The sequence below is a fragment of the Mytilus galloprovincialis genome, chromosome 6 (genome assembly GCF_965363235.1).
Source record: "Mytilus galloprovincialis chromosome 6, xbMytGall1.hap1.1, whole genome shotgun sequence".
NCBI classification, from domain to species: Eukaryota; Metazoa; Mollusca; class Bivalvia; order Mytilida; family Mytilidae; genus Mytilus; species Mytilus galloprovincialis.
In genome coordinates, this window is record NC_134843.1 from 29,865,846 (window position 1) to 29,890,596 (window position 24,751).

At 32.5% G+C, this 24,751-nt stretch overlaps 1 protein-coding gene across 1 annotated transcript in view; it reads left to right on the plus strand.

Annotated features, from left to right (window-relative positions):
• LOC143079325 (uncharacterized) overlaps positions 1–24,751 on the plus strand; it is a 186,801-nt gene that overhangs the window by 13,976 nt on the left and 148,074 nt on the right. Inside the window, exons 2-3 of the mRNA XM_076254583.1 lie at positions 1,599–1,706; positions 5,590–5,709. Coding sequence (XP_076110698.1) covers positions 5,670–5,709 — 40 coding nt within the window. The 5' untranslated portion in view covers positions 1,599–1,706; positions 5,590–5,669. The remainder of the gene's footprint in view (positions 1–1,598; positions 1,707–5,589; positions 5,710–24,751) is intronic.

Consider the following 24,751-nt stretch of genomic DNA (forward strand, 5'->3'; position numbering starts at 1 on the left):
ATTTTTGGTCCCGTTTTCCAATTGGTCTACATTAAGGTCCAAAGGGTCCAAAATTAAACTTAGTTTGATTTTAACAAAAATTGAACCCTTGGGGTTCTTTGATATGCTGAATCTAACAGTGTACTTAGATTTTTGATTATTGGCCCAGTTTTCAAGTTGGTCCAAATCGGGGTCCAAAATTAAACTTTGTTTGATTTCATCAAAAATTGAATAATTGGGGTTCTTTGATATGCCAAATCTAACTGTGTATGTAGATTCTTAATTTTTAGTCCCGTTTTCAAATTGGTCTACATTAAATACCAAAGGGTCCAAAATTAAACTAAGTTTGATTTTAATAAAAATTGAATTCTTTGGCTTTTTTGATATGCTGAATTTAATCATGTACTTAGATTTTTAAGCAGTTAAGCTGCTTTATGCGAGCACCCTAGATTTATGTTCTACCCAATAAATGCTGAAATATGTGCCACTTTTATTATCTGGTTGGCTATCATGTTATTTATAACTAATTGGGCATTTTTTTCATACTTTTTATTTTGGAATATAAAAAATATTAACATAAAAACGTTAAATGGTCGTCGATTTTCCCAAAAGTTTTGAAGTTGCACATTGGAAGTAGTGCTCGATAGAAATCCTTCTATAGTTAATTACCCCCTGTGCTGTGGGCTAAGATGTCAAAGAACAATTGTATGAAATATTTGATCGCTGAAAATCTATAAAGAAGAGTCGTTTACATTTCCCAGATGTCAAAAGTCATACGAATATTGTTTGTCATCGATACGTATTACATACGTCAGTAGTCTATTAATAAGCTGATATAAGTTGGCGGCAATTTCAAATTACATAGAAGACGAAATTTACATACCTTTTAAATTGGGAGAATTCTGATGATACATAGGTACTTTATTATTAATAATTTTATTCGTTTTTTTGTCTGATTGAGATTATTTAAATCATCTTTATTCAGTAATCTTTAATGTATGCTCATTTGTTTTCTTGTTAATATTATTCCGATTTCTAGCAAATCACCTTCATGCTTGTCAAGTTGTTGTTATTGTAGTTTTCTGATTGGTCGATGTCAAGGTCATTTTAAGATTGTTTCGCTTTGGTGTTACACAATGTAACATAATGCTACACGTGTTTTGATTAAGCTCGATGTGGTTCAATAAATATTGTGATGTAAACTTTAACAACTGTTTTCTAAAGGACGGCACTATAAAACTTCAAAGTCGCATATTTTGTAAAATATTAAGTCCGAATCTGTGACGCGTATCACACCGTAATTGTTTATGATTTACAAGGACTTTTCGATTTCCGGTACAGAAAAATACGACTTTTTTATATGTTTCTTTTTATAATTTTTCACATTTAAACACTTGTTAAGTGTTATTGAAATTCAGAATCAATTCTATGCGGTCCCTTCAGCAACTGTATGCTGGTAAACGATTTCCCCATGAAAATAATAAGAAAAGAAATCGCATGATACGATAAAAAGGTGACCAATACAGGCTCTTGAGAGCCTCCAGTTTCTATAAACAGAAAGTATGAAATATGTTGCAAAGATCCCTATAAATGAAAAAATGATATTTTTGTTTTTGCAGATAGAGGCAAGTTGTTGTTATTGGATGGACTTATAACATTTATTTTAAGCATAGTATTGGGTGCTATAACAGCAACACCAGCTGGTATATATGGTTGTATTTGTTATGGTAAGTTATTGTTAGAGTGCAAGCTGCATAGGTACTTATATCTCTATTTTTTTGTGCTCAACCTAGGGAGAGTTATTCGGGGCGGCAGCGTTGGGTAACTTTTTTAAAGCTTAACATTTTAGAAGGTAGAACAGGGTTTGACACTAACATTAGAGGTGATGTAGTCCACAGGACTACCAAGGAAAATTTTTGGGTAGTCCTTTTAGTCCACCTCTATCACCGATGAATGCCGCAAATCGGCCCGAACTAGCTAGGGGGGTTTGGGGGCATGCCCCCCAAGAAATTTGTTCGAAATAAGATGCAATTTCCTGCCATCTGAGCACCTCAAAAGCACACAAATGAATACCTGGATCCTTCATAATTTGTATATAGATGCCTTATGTTAGGAAGTTTTAGTCTGTCATATGTCCATTGTCCTTGACTTCATTTTCTTGTTCAGTTAAATAAATGATTTCTGATCAAACTTTTGTATAATTAACCTTATAACCTACAGGAGGGTAAGCTTGTCTAAGGGGGGATTAGTTTGTTCATACTTCAGTATTTATGATAGTAAAGTGAATCTCAGCCAAGTGTGCATTGCTATTATTTAGTACTGTAAGTTAGTTTGCAAAATAAATTTTCAAAGTCATTTTCAAGATTTCAAAATTATTCAAGATGCAAAATTAAAGCGTTTTTTTAATCAAATTAATCATGTAATTCTTAAGATATTTTTTATCTAAATTGATGTAATATGTAAATTATGTATCCAATGCAAAATTTGCACTTTGTATGAATCAAAAGAACTACATAATAAATGAACAGTCAGACTCAACAATAACCAGGGGAGATAATTTTAATGAATATATCCACAGTGTTTAAAAAATGTTCTCAGATTTTTCAAGCGTTATTCCATCTATAACTGCATCACATATTGCAGCTCTTGTATGGTCAAAAGTAAAATAACAGTGATTTTATAAAATAAGAGTACAAATAAATCATTGTACAAATGTTACTTTTTGGTCTTCCCTTACATAAAAACAGCAAGAAAATTATTAATCTATTCAGATACATAGCTGAGAAATCAACATAAAAGGAATAAGTTGAGATGAATAACTATTTGTGAGAATAAGTTACAGAATTTGAAAAATAAACAAAAAACACACATACATACACCTTGGGCATCTATTATATTGATTTCTGTCCTAATAAATACACTATTGACATCCTTTCATGAAAACATAACAAAACCTCAGTTTTGAATGAAGAATAAAAAAACAACAACCAGGGTATATTGAACAATTACAAGTGTATTTTCATTTATTTGGAAGATTTTTTTTTACTCAGGTAAATTAATCAATGAGTGATAGATTTCTCTTGGAAGTAATTTAAAGGTCCCATCAAATAAACTATACAGAGAACAATACCTGTTGTATTTGTTCAATGGGACAATAGAACTTACAAAGTTTAAATGGACAGGTAACTTGCAGGTGAATCTATGGAAAACTATGATAGGGTTCGCTATAAAAATGATGCTTGTCTTGAGATGATTAGCGGTACTTTTTTTTTTAGAAGTTACTATTAATTACTATTAATTTTAATCATGACTGTATGACATTTTATATTTAATATTGTATGATGTATTAAAATGAGTTGTTATTGTTATTGTTGCAAACTCCATAAAAATTTGAATTGAAATTATTTTTTGAATAAGGGAAAGGGGGAGGGGGAGTACACTTTTTCTCATTTCTCATCAAATATTTATTTTTGAGGGGACTAATATTCAACAGCATAGTGAATTGCTGAAAAGCTAAAAACAAATTTGAAGTTTATAGACCACATTCATTCTGTGTCAGAAACCTATGTTGTATCACAATCCAAATTCAGAGCTGTATCCAGCTTGAATATTTAGTGTCCATACTTGCCCCAACTGTTCAGGGTCGTATAAAGATGCGCCCTGTGGAGCATCTGGTTGTGATTTAATCTGTTTTTCTTATACTGTATGAAATATATGAAATATATGAAATATATCTATGTTTGGTGTATGGAATTTTTTATGATGTACATGCCAGTCTGACATTTTCAATTTGACCTTGACCTCATATTTAAGGTTCATTGCACCATGTTAAGTTTTTGTCTATTTTTCTGATAGTTTTAGCAAAAAGTTAATTATATTTGGATTATGGAATGATTGTAAGGGATATATGTCTGTTTGGCAATTACCATCTGATCATGACCACATTTTCATGGTTTATTGGTCAATCTTATGTTTTCCTTGTTAAGTTTTTTTCTTAATACTGTTAGCAAAAGGTCAACTATTATCATGATTATATTCAAAGCCAGGAATGATTGTAAGGTATACACAGGGTTTTCCCTAGGTCAATTATTTTTTTCACCACCACTTTCGCAAAAGCAATATATTTTTCGTCACTTTATTATTTGTTTTTCGCCAATTGAGTTACATTAGGTAATTTATTTTCGTTTAAAAAAATTCTGTTTCTACCCCCCCCCCCCCTTTAAATAAAATGAGTTTGCCCATTGTCCCCTATGAATATTCTCTCAAACTTATCTTAGAGTCTACATTGTAATGAATTAACACTTAACATTTACTTTTAAAATGAAGAACTTTCTCATCACTTGGCGTCCGCCGTCCGTCGTCATTATCTTTTACAAAAATCTTCTCCTCTTATTCTACTGGACTAAATTTAATCAAACTTGGCTACAATTATTTTTAGGGTATCTAGTTTAAAAAATGTGTCCGATGACCAGGCCAACCAACCAAGATGGCCGCCAAGGCTAAAAGTAGAACATAGGGGTAAAATGTAGATTTTGGCTAATTTCTCTGAAACCAAAGCATTTAGAGCAAGTCTGACATGGGGTTAAATTGTTTATTAGGTGAAGATCTATCTGCACTGAAATTTTCAGACAAATCAGACAACTCGTTGTTGGGTTGCTGCCCTCAAATTAGTAATTTTCAATCGTCCTGTTAGCCAGTTGGAAATCATCGCTTCGAAAATCGGGACTCCAAGATAGCGTACAGAATACACTGTGTGTACTGCAAAACATCTTCTAGGTTATGCTAGAAGAAAATGAATATACAGTTTGACATGCTATATTATATACAAAAATCATGCTTTCAAGAGAAAATAGCCACTGAGAGAAATTGAAATACTAAAAGTACACATAAGTGACATTTCTGCACTGGTATTAAAGTACAAATCCGGTAGGCATCAAAGGCATGTATAATAGAAGAGGGACGAAAGATACCAAAGGGACAGTCAAACTCATAAATCTAAAACAAACTGACAACGCCATGGCTAAAAATGAAAGACAAACAAACAACAGCACACATGACACAACATAGAAAACTAAAGAATAAACAACACGAACCCAACCAAAAAACTAGACAAGTCGTAATATAAAAAAATACTAACTCCACAAGATGATACAGGACTATTTTCAGGTTATCTATTAAGTAGGAATTTATGAACATAATGTTGGTTTTATTGACTTGTTTCTGATTGGGTTTATGAACTCAAAAACAATAGTTGCTATTATGATAGATTTTATTTTAGAAATGGTGGTCCTTTGTTCATTGTTCTATTGACCCAAGAAAGAGTTGCGTTACACATAACCAAGGATAAAGTTATATTTTGTAGTCGCACAGTTTGAGTTCAGCAACAATACGTATGTCTTTCATTAAGATGTCAAGGGATGTTATCGTATAATAATTAGGTATATGTAAGGTTATAACCTACAACTTTCAGTAGTGAAAGATTTACCAGAGTATGCAATTACTGACTAGTATCATGACCGAGTACTCGTTTATTAGATTTCATATCTTTTGACACCATTATTTTTAATATATAGGCTTTTCCGTTGCAGCACTTATTTGTATTTTTTTCAGAATTTGAAGATGAAGCCTACGCATATTACCCAGATCCACTTTTCTTTATTCAAGGATACTTTGTTGTCTGTTTGACACTTATGCTTCTAGCAAAGTTTCATGCATTCAATGCTCTGACAGGTGAGTAATTAAAAAAATGTGTAAGGGTCCCCCGGAACCCAGTGTATGGCCTACTCTTTCTGTTAATTGCAGGCTCAACAAAAATGAGGAAATAAATCAATAAAATATTCCTGTTGATATTATCTTTAAATTGTAAGAAGCTTCTGTCCAAGTTTGGTAAAAATCCAGGATTGTTTATGAATCTTATACTGTTTAAAAACTTTTAACTGCAGAGTAAATGTAATGTCAACTGGAAGAAAACTAAATTTCCTTCTAGATACTAGCTTTTGATCATAAACAAGCTTCTGTCCAAGTTTGGTACGAATCCAAAATAGTATAAGAAAGTTAAATTTTAAAAAGCTGAACTACAGAGTGAATGTGTTGTTTCCTGGCAGAAAATCTAAGTCCATTTAAAAGTAAAATACGAAAAAAATGGAATTTTATTTATACAAAATTTACTTCTGGATACTATCTTATGATCACAAACAAGCTTCTGTCCAAGTTTGATACTAACCAAGGATAGTTTAAGAAAGTTATTAAAATTTAAAAAACTTTAACCACAGAGTGAATGTAATATTTCCTGGCAGAAAAACTAAGTCCATTTAAAAGTAAAATACGGAAAAAATGAAATTTTATTTTTACAAAATTTACTTCTGGATTACTATCTTATGATCATAAACAAGCTTCTGTCCAAGTTTGGTAAAAATCCAGGATAGTTTAAGAAAGTTATTAAAATTTTAAAAACTTTAACCACAGATTGAATATTTGTGGACACCACCGACAACGACGCAGACGACGGAATGTAAGATCGCTTAGTCTCGCTTTTTCGACTAAAGGTAATTACATGTCACATTATTATACAACCACAAAAATTGTTGTTGTCATCGTCAGCGATGTCGGAAGACACTTGGTTTCCAGACAGTAACTTTAGTATAAGTGAATAGAAACCTATGAAATTTAAGCACAAGGTTAATGACAATAAAAGGAAGGTTGGGATTGATTTTGGGGGATGTGGTCCTAAAAGTTGGCCAAAATGGGTCCCAAATTAGCAATTTTCTAGTTTCCAGACAATATATGGAACAGTGTATTGATCTCTCTGATATTATACCACAAGGTTCCATACAAGAAAGGGAGAGTTATGGCTTTTGGGGGATTGGGTTATGGTCCCTTTCGTTTAGGAATAACGGCTATAAAAGGGGCCCAAATAAGCATTTTTCTAGTGTCCAGACAATAATTTGTGGAACCGTGTATAAAATTGCCTAAAATTGTATCACAAGTTTCCACACCATTAAAGGATGGTTAGTAGTGGAGTTGTGGAGTTATGACTCAATCTGTTTACGAATTAGGGGCAAAAAAGGGGGAAAACAAGTGTTTCTTGGTTAATGGACAATTACTTAAGCTTTGTTTCATTATGTTGGTACTCTTTGCTATTTGTTTGCTAGTTCCAGTATGAAATTTTTATACGACCGCAAAAATTGAAAATTTTTTGGTCGTATATTGGTATCAAGTTGGCATCGTCGTCTGCGTCGTCGTCGTCGTCATTGTCATCGTCGTCGTCCGAATACTTTTAGTTTTCGCACTCTAACTTTAGTAAAAGTGAATAGAAATCTTTGAAATTTTAACACAAGGTTTATGACCACAAAAGGAAGGTTGGGATTGATTTTGGGAGTTTTAGTCCCAACATTGTAGGAATTCGGGGCCAAAAAGGGCCCAAATAAGCATTTTCTTGGTTTTCGCACTATAACTTTAGTTCAAGTAAATAGAAATCTATGAAATTTTAACACAAGGTTTATGACCACAAAAGGAAGGTTGGGATTGATTTTGGGAGTTTTGGTTTCAACAGTTTAGGAATTAGGGGCCAAAAAAGAGCCCAAATAAGCATTATTCTTGGTTTTCGCACAATAACTTTAGTATAAGTAAATAGAAATCAATGAAATTTAAACACAAGGTTTATGACCACAAAAGGAAGGTTGGGATTGATTTTGGGAGTTGAGGTCCTAACAGTTTAGGAATTAGGGGCCAAAAAGGGGCCCAAATAAGCATTATTCTTGGTTTTCGCACCATAACTTTAGTATAAGTTAATAGAAATCTATGAAATTTAAACACAAGCTTTATGACCATGAAAGGAAGGTTGGGTTTAATTTTGGGAGTTTTGATCCTAACAGTTTAGGAATAAGGGGCCCAAAGGGTCCAAAATTAAACTTAGTTTGATTTTAACAAAAATTGAATCCTTAGGGTTCTTTGATATGCTGAATCTAAAAATGTACTTAGATTTTTTATTATTGGCCCAGTTTTCAAGTTGGTCCAAATCGGGGTCCAAAATTAAACTTTGTTTGAATTCATCAAAAATTGAATAATTGGGGTTCTTTTACATGCCAAATCTAACTGTATGTAGATTCTTAATTTTTGGAAAGTTTGCTATAGCTTGCTATAGCTACTTTCCATAGGCGTCGGCCTCAACTACAGATGAGACAGACTATCGCAATGTTCTGCTCCAAGATAATGTAGTACTAATGTTCGAATTCTGATTCTTGGATATTTTGAGTTGCTACTCAAGTCTTTTGACTGAAAAGATTACAGCTTGAATAAAAAAGGAATGAATGTTCACCGACAATTCAGATGAATTTTAACTTCATTTTAAAAATAAGTATCACAAACACTGCTTTGCGGATCGGCCATTGGCTGAAGAGAAAATCAAAAGAAATCTACGCGAGACAGCGTTTCATTCATGAATATTTTATGAATGAACATTTTCCCGCACTATTTTTACTCTGTACGATATTTACAACTGTTTATTATTGAATAAGTAAAAGCCCGAGTGTATCGAAAGAGTCCGGTATGCGAGAACAAGTTGATATTTGACTAAGTTGTCGGATAATTGACAAGTCATAATAGTTTGATTTATTTTAACAATACACAGGTGATAGAATATAAAATAATCAATAATTAACTGGCTTATGTCTCACGCCTAGAATGAGTAAAGGTAAATACCGGCTTTAATAGAAAAATGCATTGTTTTTGCCCAATAAGCATTTTTCTTGGTTTTTGCACAATAACTTTAGTATAAGTTAATAGAAATCAATGAAATTTTAACACAAGGTTTATGGCCACAAAAGGAAGGTTTGGATTGAGTTTGGGAGTTTTGGTCCCTACGAATTAGGGGCCAAAAGGGTCTTAAATTTAATCATTAGATTTCATCAAAAAATAAATTATTGGGTTCTTTGATATGCCAAATCTAACCGTGTATACAAATTCTTAATTTTTGGTCTGGTTTTCAAATTGGTCTACATTAAAGGGGCACTAGCTGTCAAATTCATGGTCACAGATTTGACTCAAATTCTCATATTTGATTTATAACAATGTAAAACATTTATCCAAACTACCAAAAGTCTAAAATAAACAGTTTACAGAGCATGGGGTTGATAATATATAGGTTCATTTCGTATGTATTTTAGTCCAGACGCCATCTAATTAGCTATCGATTTGACCTCAGATGACCATATAAGCAATGTAAACATAAATAAAGATATGAATAGATTAAACCAACACGTGCAATTGGATTTTGATAGGTCTATTTGATTTTATTTTATAGATTAAAATTAGATGTTTCTCATTGTTTTTAACCGTATAAGAATGATTTTATGTGTCATTGAATTGGTAATCAAATGATTTATCGTAGTTTCACTTTCATTGTTGACATTCTTTTTCTTTAAATAACCAGTACACGTACAATGCATGCGTTTTCAATCTCTAGCTAGCTAGTGGTTAAATTGAAGTTCACATGAATACGGATTTAAAGAGGTCGACTCATTCACTAACTAATTATCAATGTTTCTGATCGTAATTTGACAAAATTGAACCTTTTTGGCTGCAAAAAGCGAATTGTTATTTCACTATTTCACTTTCATTATTGATTGAACAAAAAAAATCAAACTTAAAATTTTTTATATATCTCGTAGCTAGTGCCCCTTTAAGATGCAAAGGGTCCAAAATTAAACTTAGGTTGATTTTAACAAAAATTGAATTTTTGGGGTTCTTTGATATGCTGAATCTAAACATGTACTTAGATTTTTGATTATGGGCCCAGTTTTCAAGTTGGTCCAAATCGGGGTCCAAAATTATTATATTAAGTATTGTGCAATAGCAAGAAATTTTCAATTGCACAGTATTGTGCAATAGCAAGAAATTTTCAATCGCACAGTATTGCGCAATAGTAAGAAATCTTCAATTGCACAGTAGCCCGTCCCTAGGATTTTCATGGCATTCCATGGAATTTCCGTGGCAAACTTTTTGAGTATTGAAACGAGCTTTTTCATGGATTCCATGGCATCGAAAAAAAGAGTGTCAAGGATTGTATACTCAGTATTTCCATTGTTGCCATGAAGTTCATGACAACCATAGAAGGATTGAAAGCATGGCAGCGATGGCAAATTGCCATAATTTCCATGGAAAGTATGGCATCGATGGCAGGTTGACATGAAAACGATGGCTACAATTAAAAATTTCCATGGAAAGTATGGCATCCATGGCATTTACCTAAATTCACTCCCAAATGGACATGCAGATAATATTACCTTGTATGATGTAGTTCTGTATAGTTGAATAATATATTCTATTCAAAATAGGACACCGGGAAAGTAATTATCTGCAGGAGTTCTGAGCAGTTTGAATTAACCTGATTACTTTCAAAATAAAGCTACACCTTTTAAATTTCATTGCCATATATTGCTGGCAAAATAGATTAAAACAATAAAAACTATTAAAATTAACTATGTTTTAATGTAAAGTTTTAAAACATTGAAATGTTCAAAGTTCATTATTGCTATCTGTCGTTTATCTTGTCTTGTGTTCCTTACTTGGCTTCGGCAGATGGCTGATGACCTGGTGGAAAACTTTCCATTTCTTTTGTATGATGCCTAAAAAACAAGTTACCCTATTAATTTTTATTCTGAAAAATATCATATGTATACATGTACTAGTGTATTTAAATTAACCAAAAATGTGTTTGATATTTTGAACCACTGGTCTTTGATACTTTTATCAAGAGATAATATGTGATAATTCATTAAAAAATTGGAAATCTTTGTAAGACACACTGATATGATGATGATGATGTAGATGCTCAGTAACAGTGACCTTCCAACAGCTATCATATCATGCTGTTGGAAGGTCACCATTCATGCATTGAAGTGCAAATTATAATTAAAACTTTATATAACTTTCTATATAATACCCATATCTCTTGCTGCATTGATAACATTTCCCCATATTCCTCTATTTATAGTTACATTGTATTATTAACATAATGTATTAATTATGGTGAGAGTGACTATTACTGACCACAAAAGAAACAGTTGATTGTAGATATTTTATAAGTTTGTATTGTTGGTTTTATTTTCCCCGATTTAGTTCATGTCCATCAACGTTTTGATTTTGTCTAACATAATAAAACGTCAGTCACTGTCTTTCTACTAACAGTAGATGAACGCATATTTACCCTTATTGTAAAAGCATGAATTGACCTATAATATTTTTTCATTGGTGATGATACGTACATATTGCTGTCATTTTTCTTGTTTGACACAGGTTTCTGTCCAATTTTCTTTCTTTGGTGTATCCATATAGTTTCTGCTACTTGTGGGAATGGTACATTCACTAACTGTTGAAAGGTGTGATGCTTGATGTTCTGTTCTACAATAGGCCTGTAAAATTTCATTGAAAATTTTATGTAAATACTAAGATACTTTCTTATCATGATACCTTCCAGAAAAAAATCTTATCAATATCATATGAGTTTGACTTAACAATTACGCTGTAGTTCACCAAGCCTTAGAGTAAACTAAACAAAGACACATATTATTAGTATACATGTCAGAAAATGTACCTGATCACAGTAATGACTATTGACTGTAAATTAGTGTAAACGCTAGTGTAAACCCCCCCCTTTTTTTTCTTAATTGAATTTTTAAGCTCGTTTACCCAAAGTGAAAATGAACATGCTTCTAACATTAAATGTTCTTAAAAATAGTATATTTGGAAGAAATTATATATGATAATATATATTGTTTACTGTGGCCCTTCCATGTGTTCAAACTTCAGATCAGGGATACAATGTTGACGTTATATTTTTCTCTGATTGTGCACTTTTGATACCTATTTGGAGTTTCTAGATACGATTCATACATATGAAAAACAGTGATAGCCACATAGAAATATCGACATACCATAATGATACTTGATAAAGTTAAACGTCAAGTTTCTCCTCGACTTCGTCCTTTGTTGTTCTGTCTTTTTGAAAACCAGAAAGGCGCGAGATTAAGTAATGCGCATGAGCAATCTAACTTCCTATTCAAATCCCGCGAAAATATGAAGAACATAAATTGCGATCTTTATTCAACTATTTAAATTCTTTTTGTTATTTTTATGCAGAAATTAATAAAATATACTATGTGAAAAAAGTTAATGCATTTTATTTCTTTTTCCAACAAATTTGGTATCAAACGATTTGCCCCCCCCCCCCTCTTTTTTTCCATACACACTTGAAGACACTTATCAGTATCTTAAGTTTAGGTGAAATTTATACACAAGGTTTGAAACCACAAATGGAAGATTGGGATTGATTTTAATGGTTATGGTAAAACAGTTAAGGAATAAGGGGCCAAAAAGGGGCCAAAACAATACTGTTCTAATACTTTGTTAAGGTTGCTTATTTCTTGACAATTTCAAGGGGTTTTTATTCTTGAATTCTTGGGTTTCTTCTTTAATATGCTGAGTGTTACCATGTATTAAGTTTTTGGAATTTGGGCCCCGTTTTTAAATTGGTTCACATTGAGGTCCAAAGGGTCCAAAATTAAACTTTGTTTAATTTCATCAAAAATTATTGGTGAATTATTGGAGTTCTTTGATATGCCAAATCTAACAGTGTATTTAAATTTTCAATTTTTGGTCTCGTTTTCAAATTGGTCTACGTTAAGGTCAAAGGGTCCAAAATAAAACTAAGTATGAATTCATTAAAAATTGAATTTTTAGGGTTCTTTGATATGCCAAATCTAACTGTGTATTAAATTTTTAATTTTGAGTCCCGTTTTTCAGTTGGTCCATATTAAGGTCCCAAGTGTCCAAAAATTAAACTGAGTTTGATTGTAACAAAAATTTAATTTCTTGGTGTTCTTTTTAAAAAGTAAAAACACAAAAATACTGAACTCCGAGGAAAATTCAAAAAGGAAAATCAAAAATCAAAAGGCAAAATCAAAAGTCCAAACACATCAAACGAATGGATAACAACTGTCATATTCCTGACTTGGTACAGGCATTTTCTAATGTAGAAAATGGTGGATTGAACCTGGTTTTATAGCTAGCTAAACCTCTCACTTGTATGACAGTCGCATCAAATTCTGAATTAATATGCTGAATCTTACCATGTATTTAGATTTTTGGATATTGGCCAAGTTTTTAAGTTGGTCCATTGTGACCACCTTAAGCTCCAAAATTAAAATGTTTTGTTTGCATTCAACAAAAATTAAATATAAGGAGTTCTTTGATATGCTGATATATATCTAACCATGTATTTTGATTTTTGATTTTTTTTGGCCCCGTTATCAAATTGGTTTACATTGAGGAGGTCTAAAGGGTCCAAAATTAAACTTTGTTTGATTTCATCAAAAATTGATTCCTAAAGGTTTTTGATATGCACAATCTAACTGTGTATTCAGATTTTTTACTTTGGGTCCCGTTTTCAAATTGGTCCACATGTTGAGGACAAAATAAAACTGTTTTTGTTTGATTTCAACAAAATTTGAATATAAGGGGTTCTTTGAACTGCTGAATCTAACCATGTATTTATATTTTGAATATTGGACCATAAAAAGTAAATTTAAAATGTTTAAGTTCCTTTTCAACATTCATTCTGTGTCCAAAATCTATGCTGTGTCAAATATTTGATGACAATCCAAATTTAGAGCTGTATCAAGCTTGAATGTTGTGTCTTTACTTGCCTTAACTGTTCAGGGTACGACCTCTGCTGTCGTATCAAGCTGCGCCCTGCAGAGTATTGTTTTAGATAATGTTTTCAGTAACTTTTTAGGTTTCAAATCATCAAAATAGTCGATTTTTTGGAAAATATTCTACAAGTCCAATTTGCCTTCGTTTTCATCTTAGAAAAATTCTAAGTGCTGCTTTTCCATCGTTTGCCTTCCTTAAAAATTTCAAAGTCCAAATTTGCCATTGTTTCCATCCTCCAAAAAAGATAAAGTCCTTACTTTGCCATCGATTGCCATAGATTTTCATCATTTCCATGGAATTTCTTTCATGGCAAATATTAAAACGATGGCAATTTTTGCCATGGAAAATATTTGCCATGAATTTTATGGACTTTCATCAAATTTTACACCGTTTCCATCCTTTTTCCATGAAAAATCGATGGCATAGATGGAATGTCATGAAAATCCTAGGGACAGGATTGTGCAATAGCAAGAAATCTTCAATTGCACAGTATTGCGCAATAGCAAGAAATATCTAATTGCACAATATTGCGCAATAGCAAGAAATTTTCAATTGCACAGTTTTGCGCAATAGCAAGAAATATTTAATTGCACAGTATTGTCCCGTTTTCAAATTGGTCTACACTAAGGTCCAAAGGGTCAAAAATTAAACTTTGTTTGATTTCAACAAAAATTCATTACATGGGGTTCTTCAATATGCTGAATCTTACCATGTATTTAGATTTTTAATATTTTGGGCCTGTTATCAAATTGGTCCACTTTGAGGTCTAAAATGGTCTAAAATTGAACATTATTTGATTTCATCAAAAATTGAATTCTTGGGGTTCTATGATATGCTGAATCTAACCATGTATTTAGATTTTGGATATTGGACCATAATAGGTAAATGTCCAATTTTAAAGTTTTTAAGTTCTTAGACCACAATCATTCTGTGTTAGAAACCTATGTTGTGTCAACTATTTAATCACAATCCAAATTCGGTGCTGAATCAAGCTTGTTCAATATTGTGTCCATACTTGCCCAAATTGTTCATGGTTCAACTTCTGCGGTCGTATAAAGCTGCGCCCTGTGAAGCACCTGGTTGTTATATATTACATGTATATTAGAATAACAATTTCATGTAAATATGATTTCCATCCATTTGTAAATCATTCTATTCTACTATTGTAATAATAGTGCAATGCAAGTGCATGCATGGTGGACACTTTTCTGTAAAAATTAGATTTTTCTAAAAGATTTGATACGAAAAGGCATGGAAAAAGCCTTTTTTTTGTGACATCATTGCTTTGTCGAAAGCCCCTTTTAAAAATTGCTGGATCTGCCCTGGTATGTACCCAAAGACAGTTTAGGGGATATTTATAGATCAAAAACACTAGGGCTTATGTATTATTTTTTTCATTTCAAAGTAAAAACTTAAAAGATTTATCAGAACATGTATTATGTTTATATATGTATATATATGTGGCACATTCTCTTCAGACATTATCCTGTTGTTTGAATTCATATCATCCTGAACATGCCGGAAATATTTGCCACTAGAAATGAAGCAACCAATTATCAATCAATTCATGATGAAATAGATCTAATTGCCTTAATTTTCTTTCACAAGGTTTAAAAGAATATAAAAGGATATGGATATGTTCACTCTTGTTAGTGTACAAAGTAATTGTGGGGATGATAAATGATTACATCTATAAGAGTACATCACTATAGGTAATAAAAGCTAGTTCCAAGTTTAAATACAACTAATAAATATATCAGGAAGTCCCACACTAAAGTATCAAACTATACACGTCCAACAGATTAAAGGGGCACTAGCTGTCAAATTCATGGTCACCGATTTGACTCAAATTCACATATTTGATTTATAACAATGTAAAACATTTCTCCAAACTACCAAAAGTCTAAAATAAACAGTTTACAGAGCATGGGGTTGATAATATATATAATAGGTTCATTTCGTATGTATTTTAGTCCAGACGCCATCTAATTAGCTATCGATTTGACCTCAGATGACCATATAAGCAATGTAAACATAAATAAAGATATGAATAGATTAAACCAACACGTGCAATTGGATTTTGATAGGTCTATTTGATTTTATTTTATAGATTAAAAATAGATGTTTCTCATTGTTTTTAACCGTATAAGAATGATTTTATGTGTCATTGAATTGGTAATCAAATGATTTACCGTAGTTTCACTTTCATTGTTGACATTCTTTTTCTTTAAATAACCAGTACACGTACAATGCATGCGTTGTCAATCTCTAGCTAGTGGTTAAATTGAAGTTCACATGAATACGGATTTAAAGAGGTCGACTCATTCACTAACTAATTATCAATGTTTCTGATCGTAATTTGACAAAATTGAACCTTTTTGGCTGCAAAAAGCGAATTGTTATTTCACTATTTCACTTTCATTATTGATTGAACAAAAAAAATCAAACTTTAAATGTTTTATATATCTCGAAGCTAGTGCCCCTTTAAGGTGCAAAGGGTCCAAAATTAAACTTAGGCTGATTTTAACAAAAATTGAATTTTTGGGGTTCTTTGATATGCTGAATCTAAACATGTACTTAGATTTTTATACGACCGCAAAAAATTTAATTTTTTGGTCGTATATTGCTATCACGTTGGCGTCGTCGTCGTCGTCGTCGTCGTCCGAATACTTTTAGTTTTCGCACTCTAACTTTAGTAAAAGTAAATAGAAATCAATGAAATTTTAACACAAGGTTTATGACCACAAAAGGAAGGTTGGGATTGATTTTGGGAGTTTTGGTTCCAACAGTTTAGGAATTAAGGGCCAAAAAAGGGCCCAAATAAGCATTATTTTTGGTTTTCACACAATAACTTTAGTATAAGTAAATAGAAATCAATGAAATTTTAACACAAGGTTTATGACCACAAAAGGAAGGTTGGGATTGATTTTTGGAGTTGAGATCACAACAGTTTATGAATTAGGGGCCAAAAAGGGGCCCAAATTAGCATTATTTTTGGTTTTTGCACCCTAACTTTAGTATAAGTATATAGAAATCTTTGAAATTTAAACACAAGGTTTATGACCATGAAAGGAAGGTTGGGTTTGATTTTGGGAGTTTTGTTCCTAACAGTTTAGGAATAAGGGGCCCAAAGGGTCCAAAATTGAACTTTGTGTGATTTCATCAAAAATTGAATAATTGGGGTTCTTTGATATGTCGAATCTAACTATGTATGTAGATTCTTTAATTTTTGGTCCCGTTTTCAAATTGGTCTACATTAAGGTCCAAAGGGTCCAAAATTAAACTTAGTTTGATTTTAACAAATATTGAATCCTTGGGGTTCTTTGATATGCTGAATTTAAAAATGTACTTTAATAGATTTTTAATTATTGGCCTAGTTTTCAAGTTGGTCCAAATGGGGGTCCAAAATTAAACTTTGTTTGATTTCATCAAAAATTGAATAAATGGGTTCTTTGATATGCCAAATCTAACTGTGTATGTAGATTCTTAATTTTTGGTCCAGTTTTCAAATTGGTCTACATTAAGGTCCAAAGGGTCCAAAATTAAACTAAGTTTGATTTTAACAAAAAATAAATTCTTGAGCTTATTTGATATGCTTTATCTAAATATGTACTTTGATTTTTGATTATGGGCCCAGTTTTCAAGTTGGTCCAAATCAGGATTCCATATCAAGTATTGTGCAATAGCAAGAAATTTTCAATTGCACAGTATTGCATAATAGCAAGAAATATCTAATTGCACAATATTGTGCAATAGCAATTAATTTTCAATTGGAGTTATCTTTCTTTGTATAGAATAGTAGTTGATAATATATGTTGGAAATTTGCCAGACATGACTATGATGTCATTTTCTATTTTTATTTGCCAATAACTTTATGTAAATAACTTCATTGGAAATTTGCCAATATAAAATGTTGCTGATGAACTTTTTTTAATTGTTTTATACAATAAACAATGTATATTCACTTTTACTACCACCCAATCTTTACCATTCAGTGATAACAAGCACTTTATTTTACATTTTAATATTTTATGATGTATTTAAAAGAGTAGTTATTGTTGCAAACTCCATTAGAAATTTGAATTGATATCAGTAAAAAAGGAAACGGGGATGTGAAAAAAAGGGGGGGTTAATTTTTCCTCATTTCAGATTTCATAAATAAAAAGAAAATTCTTCAAACATTTTTTTGAGAAGATTAATATTCAACAGCATAGTGAATTGCTCAAAAGCAAAAAAAAACTTTTAAGTTCATTAGACCACATTCATTCTGTGTCAGAAACCTATGCTGTGTCAACTATTTAATTTTAGATTTAAAAAGTTTGAAGAAGAAATCTTTAATTGATTTGTAAAATCTTGACATTTGTTTTGTGTAAAAAAAAACCATGTAATGTCAAAAATTTGATCACAATCCAAATTCAGAGCTGTATCACGCTTGAATGTTTTGTCCATACTTGCCCCAACTGTTCAGGTTTCGACCTCTGCGGTCGTATATAGCTGCGCCCTGCGGAGCACCTGATTGTGATTACATGGAGGAATATAAACCCTTTATGTCTGATGGGTTTGTTTCTATTGTTGATGATACCACTCTTCAGCCTATTAAGATATTACGGGACACTGGAGCTTCTCATTCTTTATTGTTAGAAGGTATGTGCCTTTGTCCGAGAAGTTTTCTGTTGGTGCCTCCGTTTTGTTACAAGGTGTAGAGTTAGGTTGTAAAGATGTTCCTCTCCATCGTATTTATCTGAAGTCAGATTTGATAACTGGACCAGTTATTGTAGGTGTTCGTCCTAATCTCCCTGTAGAGGGTGTTACATTATTGCTAGGGAATGATCTAGCTAGGAACAAAGTGGTTGCTGAACATATTGTTACCAGTGAACCAGTGGTGGATGTTAAATCACCTGAAGATGATGCTGAATTCTATCCAGCTTGTGTTGTTACTAGGGCGATGGCTAGAAAACAACAAGATGAGAATTTGCAAGAAGACCAGTTTGATTACATGGACCTTTCTGACACTTTCCTAGCTGACATTATAGGTCCTGGTAGCTCAGAAAAGGCCATAATAAGACCACCTAGTATTAACAAGAATGTTATTATGCCATGGCCAAACGTAAACAGCCATTCATTAGACCGAAATAATTTATTCGAAGAACAACATAAAGAACCTGAGGTTTTTCAGCTCAACCAGCGGGCTCAACCACAGGAGGAAGCAGACAAAGTGGCCGAATGCTATTACCATCAGGACGGCATTTTAATGAGGAAGTGGAGGCCTCCTGATGCTACCCCAGAGGAGGAATGGAGAGTGGTATACCAAGTGGTGGTGCCTAAAGTTTATAGGCAAGAAATTATTGGTCTTGCCCATGACACCCCCTTGGCTGGACACTTAGGTATAAGGAAGACTTGCCTTAAGATCTTGCAGCATTTCTACTGGCCAAGACTTAGAAATGATGTTGCAGAATACTGTAAATCATGTCATATATGCCAGGTTGTTGGTAAGCCTAACCAGAAAATACCACCAGCACCACTTCTGCCTATTCCAGCCTTTGACGAATCTTTCAGCAGAGTTCTAATTGACTGCGTTGGACCTTTACCAAAAACCAAAACTGGAAATGCGTATTTATTGACGATCATGTGTACATCCACTCGCTTTCCTGAGGCTATTCCGCTAAGAAATATCAAGACACCTACTATTGTCAAAGCACTTATCAAATTTTTCACATTAGTAGGACTTCCTAAGTCTATACAGTCCGACAAGGGATCAAATTTCATGTCAGGTTTATTTCAGCAAGTCGTGTACCAGTTAGGGATTGCTCAGTATAGATCAAGTGCGTACCATCCAGAATCTCAAGGTGCCTTAGAACGTTTTCATCAAACATTGAAGAACATGATAAGAACTTTTTGTCTTCAATTTGACAGAGACTGGGATGATGGAGTTCACTTTCTACTTTTTGCAGTCCGGGAGGCTGTTCAAGAATCCCTTGGATTTAGTCCCTTTGAGTTGGTATTTAGCCATACTGTAAGGGGACCGTTAAAATTGATTAAGGAAAAGTGGCTTACTGAATATACTGACTTGAATCTTTTAGACTATGTATCCAGATTTAAAGAAAAATTGTATACTGCTTGTCAAATTGCTCAGAAAAACTTAAAAAATGTACAGAACAAGATGAAAACATGGTATGATAAAGATGCCAGGGACAGAGTTTTTGAGCCTGGTGATAGGGTACTTGTATTTTTGCCAGTCCCTGGACATCCTTTACAGGCTAAATATTGTGGTCCTTATACAATAGAGAATAAAATCAATGATTTGAATTATATTGTAAAAACTCCAGGTCGGCGCAAACAAAACAGAGTGTGTCATATTAATATGTTAAAACCATATTTTGAGCGTACTAATGAATGTGAGAGTAAACCAGTTGCCACTTCAGGCATGGTTAAATTTGAGAACAATCATGACAAACCAGATGTAATTGAACCACCTTTTAGTTCTAAAACTATGAAAGAGACAGTTAGATTGAAAAATTCAGAAATTTTGTCAAATTTAGACTCAAAACTTGCACATCTGTCTTTTGATCATAGAGAAGAAATAAAAACTTTGGTATTTTCTTTTAAAAAATCTTTTTCCAGATGTGCCAAACAAAACCACTGCTGTTTGTCATGATGTTGATGTAGGAGATGCTTCTCCAATTACGCAACATCCTTATCGGCTCAATCCACTCAAACTTGAAGCTATGAGAAAAGAAATTAAATATATGCTTGACAATGATATTATTGAGCCGAGTAACAGTGAATGGAGCTCTCCTTGTCTCCGTGTGCCAAAAGCAGATAAAACCTTTCGTTTCGTGACTGATTTCAGAAAAGTAAATTCAGTCTCAAAATCTGATTCCTATCCGATTCCAAGGATAGACGATTGTATTGACAACATTGGTCAAGCAAAATTTGTGAGCAAATTTGATTTGCTGAAAGGTTATTGGCAAGTTCCATTGACACAGAGAGCTCGTGAAATATCAGCTTTTGTTACACCAGATGGCTTATTTCAATATACTGTAATGCCATTTGGCATGAAAAGTGCACCAGCTACATTTCAAAGAATGATCAATAATGTTATAAAAGATTTAAACTGTTGTTATGCTTATATTGATGATCTAATTGTATGTAGTGATAGCTGGGAACAACATTTAACACATTTGTATGATACTTTTGATAGATTGTCACAATCAAATTTGACTGTTAATCTTGGTAAAAGTGAATTTTGTCAGGCCACTGTTGATTATTTAGGGCATACAGTTGGCCAAGGTCAAGTGAAACCTATTATGGCTAAAGTGGAAGCTATTTCCAAATTTCCTCCTCCTACAAATAGAAAACAACTTATGAGATATTTAGGCATGATTGGATTTTACAGAAAATTTTGTTCAAATTTTGCTACTGTGGTTCAACCACTGACTCATCTTTTACGAAAAGATTCTAAATTTATCTGGGGTGAAAATTGTCAAAACGCTTTTGAAAATAGCAAATCACTTTTAATTAATAGTCCAGTTCTGATTACTCCAGACTTAGAAAAACAATTTAAACTTGCCGTTGATGCAAGCGATGTAAGAATTGGAGCTGTTTTATATCAAGAGACAGATTATAATGTTGAGAAACCTATATCATACTTTTCCAAGAAATTAGATAAACATCAGAAAAATTATTCAACTATTGAAAAAGAGTGTTTTGCAATGTTGTCAGCACTTCGACATTTTGATGTATATTTGAATCCAACTGTATATCCTATTCTTGTTTGTACTGATCATAATCCTCTCACCTTCATACATAAAATGAGAAACAAGAATCAGAGGTTGACTAGGTGGAGTTTGTTGTTACAGGAATATGATGTAATTGTAAAACATATTAAGGGTAAAGATAATGTAATAGCAGATGCTTTATCTAGAGCTTATTAAAACACTTTGTATATACTATGTATTTTTGTTCATTTTATTCATGATAAGTTTTTGTTACACAAAAACTTCTTTTAAGGGAGGAGGTGTTATGATATTGTAATTATTGTATTTATTTATGTTGGCCTGATTTGTGTTGTGTGGCCTGATAGTTGTTTACAGAATAGTCTTAGAACTGTGCAGTTTAGAAATCACTGGAACAATTACAGAATGATTGGAACTTTCCAGAATGATCCTAATAAAAGATGCGTTATATAAACTTCTACATTTTACTAGAAACTTCTATTGTAACTTTCTAGGATGTTCCATTATAGACTGTTCTAGAATCTTTCATGACAACTATATATATACAAACACTAAAAGTTAAACACTCACTCTTCGACTTAGATTTAGACATCGATGGACATTAATATTCATAGCATTTGGATTGACACTTTTATTCTACAAACAACATCATACTGGATTGTGACCTTAGTAGTGAACGTAATATTCAGATTGGATTCCTAGAAGATTTCCGAATACAGATAAAGATAAAAGATTGGACTCATATTTTGACAGTTAAGTTGACAGTAATATTTGTGTAATACTTCTTGTAAACTTTTGTATAATAAATATTGTTAAATTTTATTATTGATTTGTGTCTTGTTTGCTACAATTTAAAGGCGATTTCTGGCCGTCACACCATGAAAACCATTCAGTATTGAAACGAGCTTTTTCATGGATTCCATGGCATCGAAAAAAAGAGTGTCAAGGATTGTATACTCAGTATTTCCATTGTTGCCATGAAGTTCATGACAACCATTGAAGGATGGAATGCATGGCAGCGATGGCAAATTGCCATAATTTCCATGGAAAGTATGGCATCGATGGCAGGTTGACATGAAAACGATGGCTACAATTAAAGATTTCCATGGAAAGTATGGCATCCATGGCAGGTTGACATGAAAACGATGGCTACAATTAAAGATTGCCATGGAAAGTATGGCATCCATGGCATTTACCTAAATTCACTCCCAAATGGACATGCAGATAATATTACCTTGTATGATGTAGTTCTGTATAGTTGAATAATATATTCTATTCAAAATAGGACACCGGGAAAGTAATTATCTGCAGGAGTTCTCAGCAGTTTGAATTAACCTGATTACTTTCAAAATAAAGCTACACCTTTTAAATTTCATTGCCATATATTGCTGGCAAAATAGATTAAAACAATAAAAACTATTAAAATTAACTATGTTTTAATGTAAAGTTTTAAAACATTGAAATGTTCAAAGTTCATTATTGCTATCTGTCGTTTATCTTGTCTTGTGTTCCTTACCTGGCTTCGGCAGATGGCTGATGACCTGGTGGAAAACTTTCCACTTCTTTTGTATGATGCCTAAAAAATAAGTTACCCTATTAATTTTTATTCTGAAAAATATCATATATATACATGTACTAGTGTATTTAAATTAACCAAAAATGTGTTTGATATTTTGAACCACTGGTCTTTGATACTTTTATCAATAGATAATGTGTGATAATTAATTTAAAAAAATGGAAATCTTTGTAAGACACACTGATATGATGATGATGATGATGTAGATGCTCAGTAACAGTGACCTTCCAACAGCTATCATATCATGCTGTTGGAAGGTCACCATTCATGCATTGAAGTGCAAATTATAATTAAAACTTTATATAGCTTTCTATATAATACCCATATCTCTTGCTGCATTGATAACATTTCCCCATATTCCTCTATTTATAGTTACATTGTATTATTAACATAATGTATTAATTATGGTGAGAGTGACTATTACTGACCACAAAAGAAACAGTTGATTGTAGATATTTTATAAGTTTGTATTGTTGGTTTTATTTTCCCCGATTTAGTTCATGTCCATCAACGTTTTGATTTTGTCTAACATAATAAAACGTCAGTCACTGTCTTTCTACTAACAGTAGATGAACGCATATTTACCCTTATTGTAAAAGCATGAATTGACCTATAATATTTTTTCATTGGTGATGATACGTACATATTGCTGTCATTTTTCTTGTTTGACACAGGTTTCTGTCCAATTTTCTTTCTTTGGTGTATCCATATAGTTTCTGCTACTTGTGGGAATGATACATTCACTAACTGTTGAAAGCTGTGATGCTTGATGTTCTGTTCTACAATAGGCCTGTAAAATTTCATTGAAAATTTTATGTAAATACTAAGATACTTTCTTATCATGATACCTTCCAGAAAAAAATCTTATCAATATCATATGAGTTTGACTTAACAATTACGCTGTAGTTCACCAAGCCTTAGAGTAAACTAAACAAAGACACATATTATTAGTATACATGTCAGAAAATGTACCTGATCACAGTAATGACTATTGACTGTAAATTAGTGTAAACGCTAGTGTAACCCCCCCCCCCCCTTTTTTTCTTAATTGAATTTTTAAGCTCGTTTACCCAAAGTGAAAATGAACATGCTTCTAACATTAAATGTTCTTAAAAATAGTATATGATAATATATATTGTTCACTGTGGCCCTTCCATGTGTTCAAACTTCAGATCAGGGATACAATGTTGACGTTATATTTTTCTCTGATTGTGCACTTTTGATACCTATTTGGAGTTTCTAGATACGATTCATACATATGAAAAACAGTGATAGCCACATAATACCATAATGATACTTGATAAAGTTAACGTCAGGTTTCTCCTCGACTTCGTCCTTTGTTGTTCTGTCTTTTTGAAAAACAGAAAGGCGCGAGTTTAAGTAATGCGCATGAGCAATCTAACTTCCTATTCAAATCCCGCGAAAATATGAATAACATAAATTGCGATCTTTATTCAACTATTTAAATTCTTTTTGTTATTTTTATGCAGAAATTAATAAAATATACTATGTGAAAAAAATTAATGCATTTTATTTCTTTTTCCAACAAAATTCGGTATCAAATGATTTGCCCCCCCCCCCCCCCCCCCCTCTTTTTCCCATACACACTTGAAGACACTAATCAGTATCTTAAGTTTAGGTGAAATTTATACACAAGGATTGAAACCACAAATGAAAGATTGGGATTGATTTTAATGGTTATGGTCCAACAGTTAAGGAATAAGGGGCCAAAAAGGGGCCAAAACAATA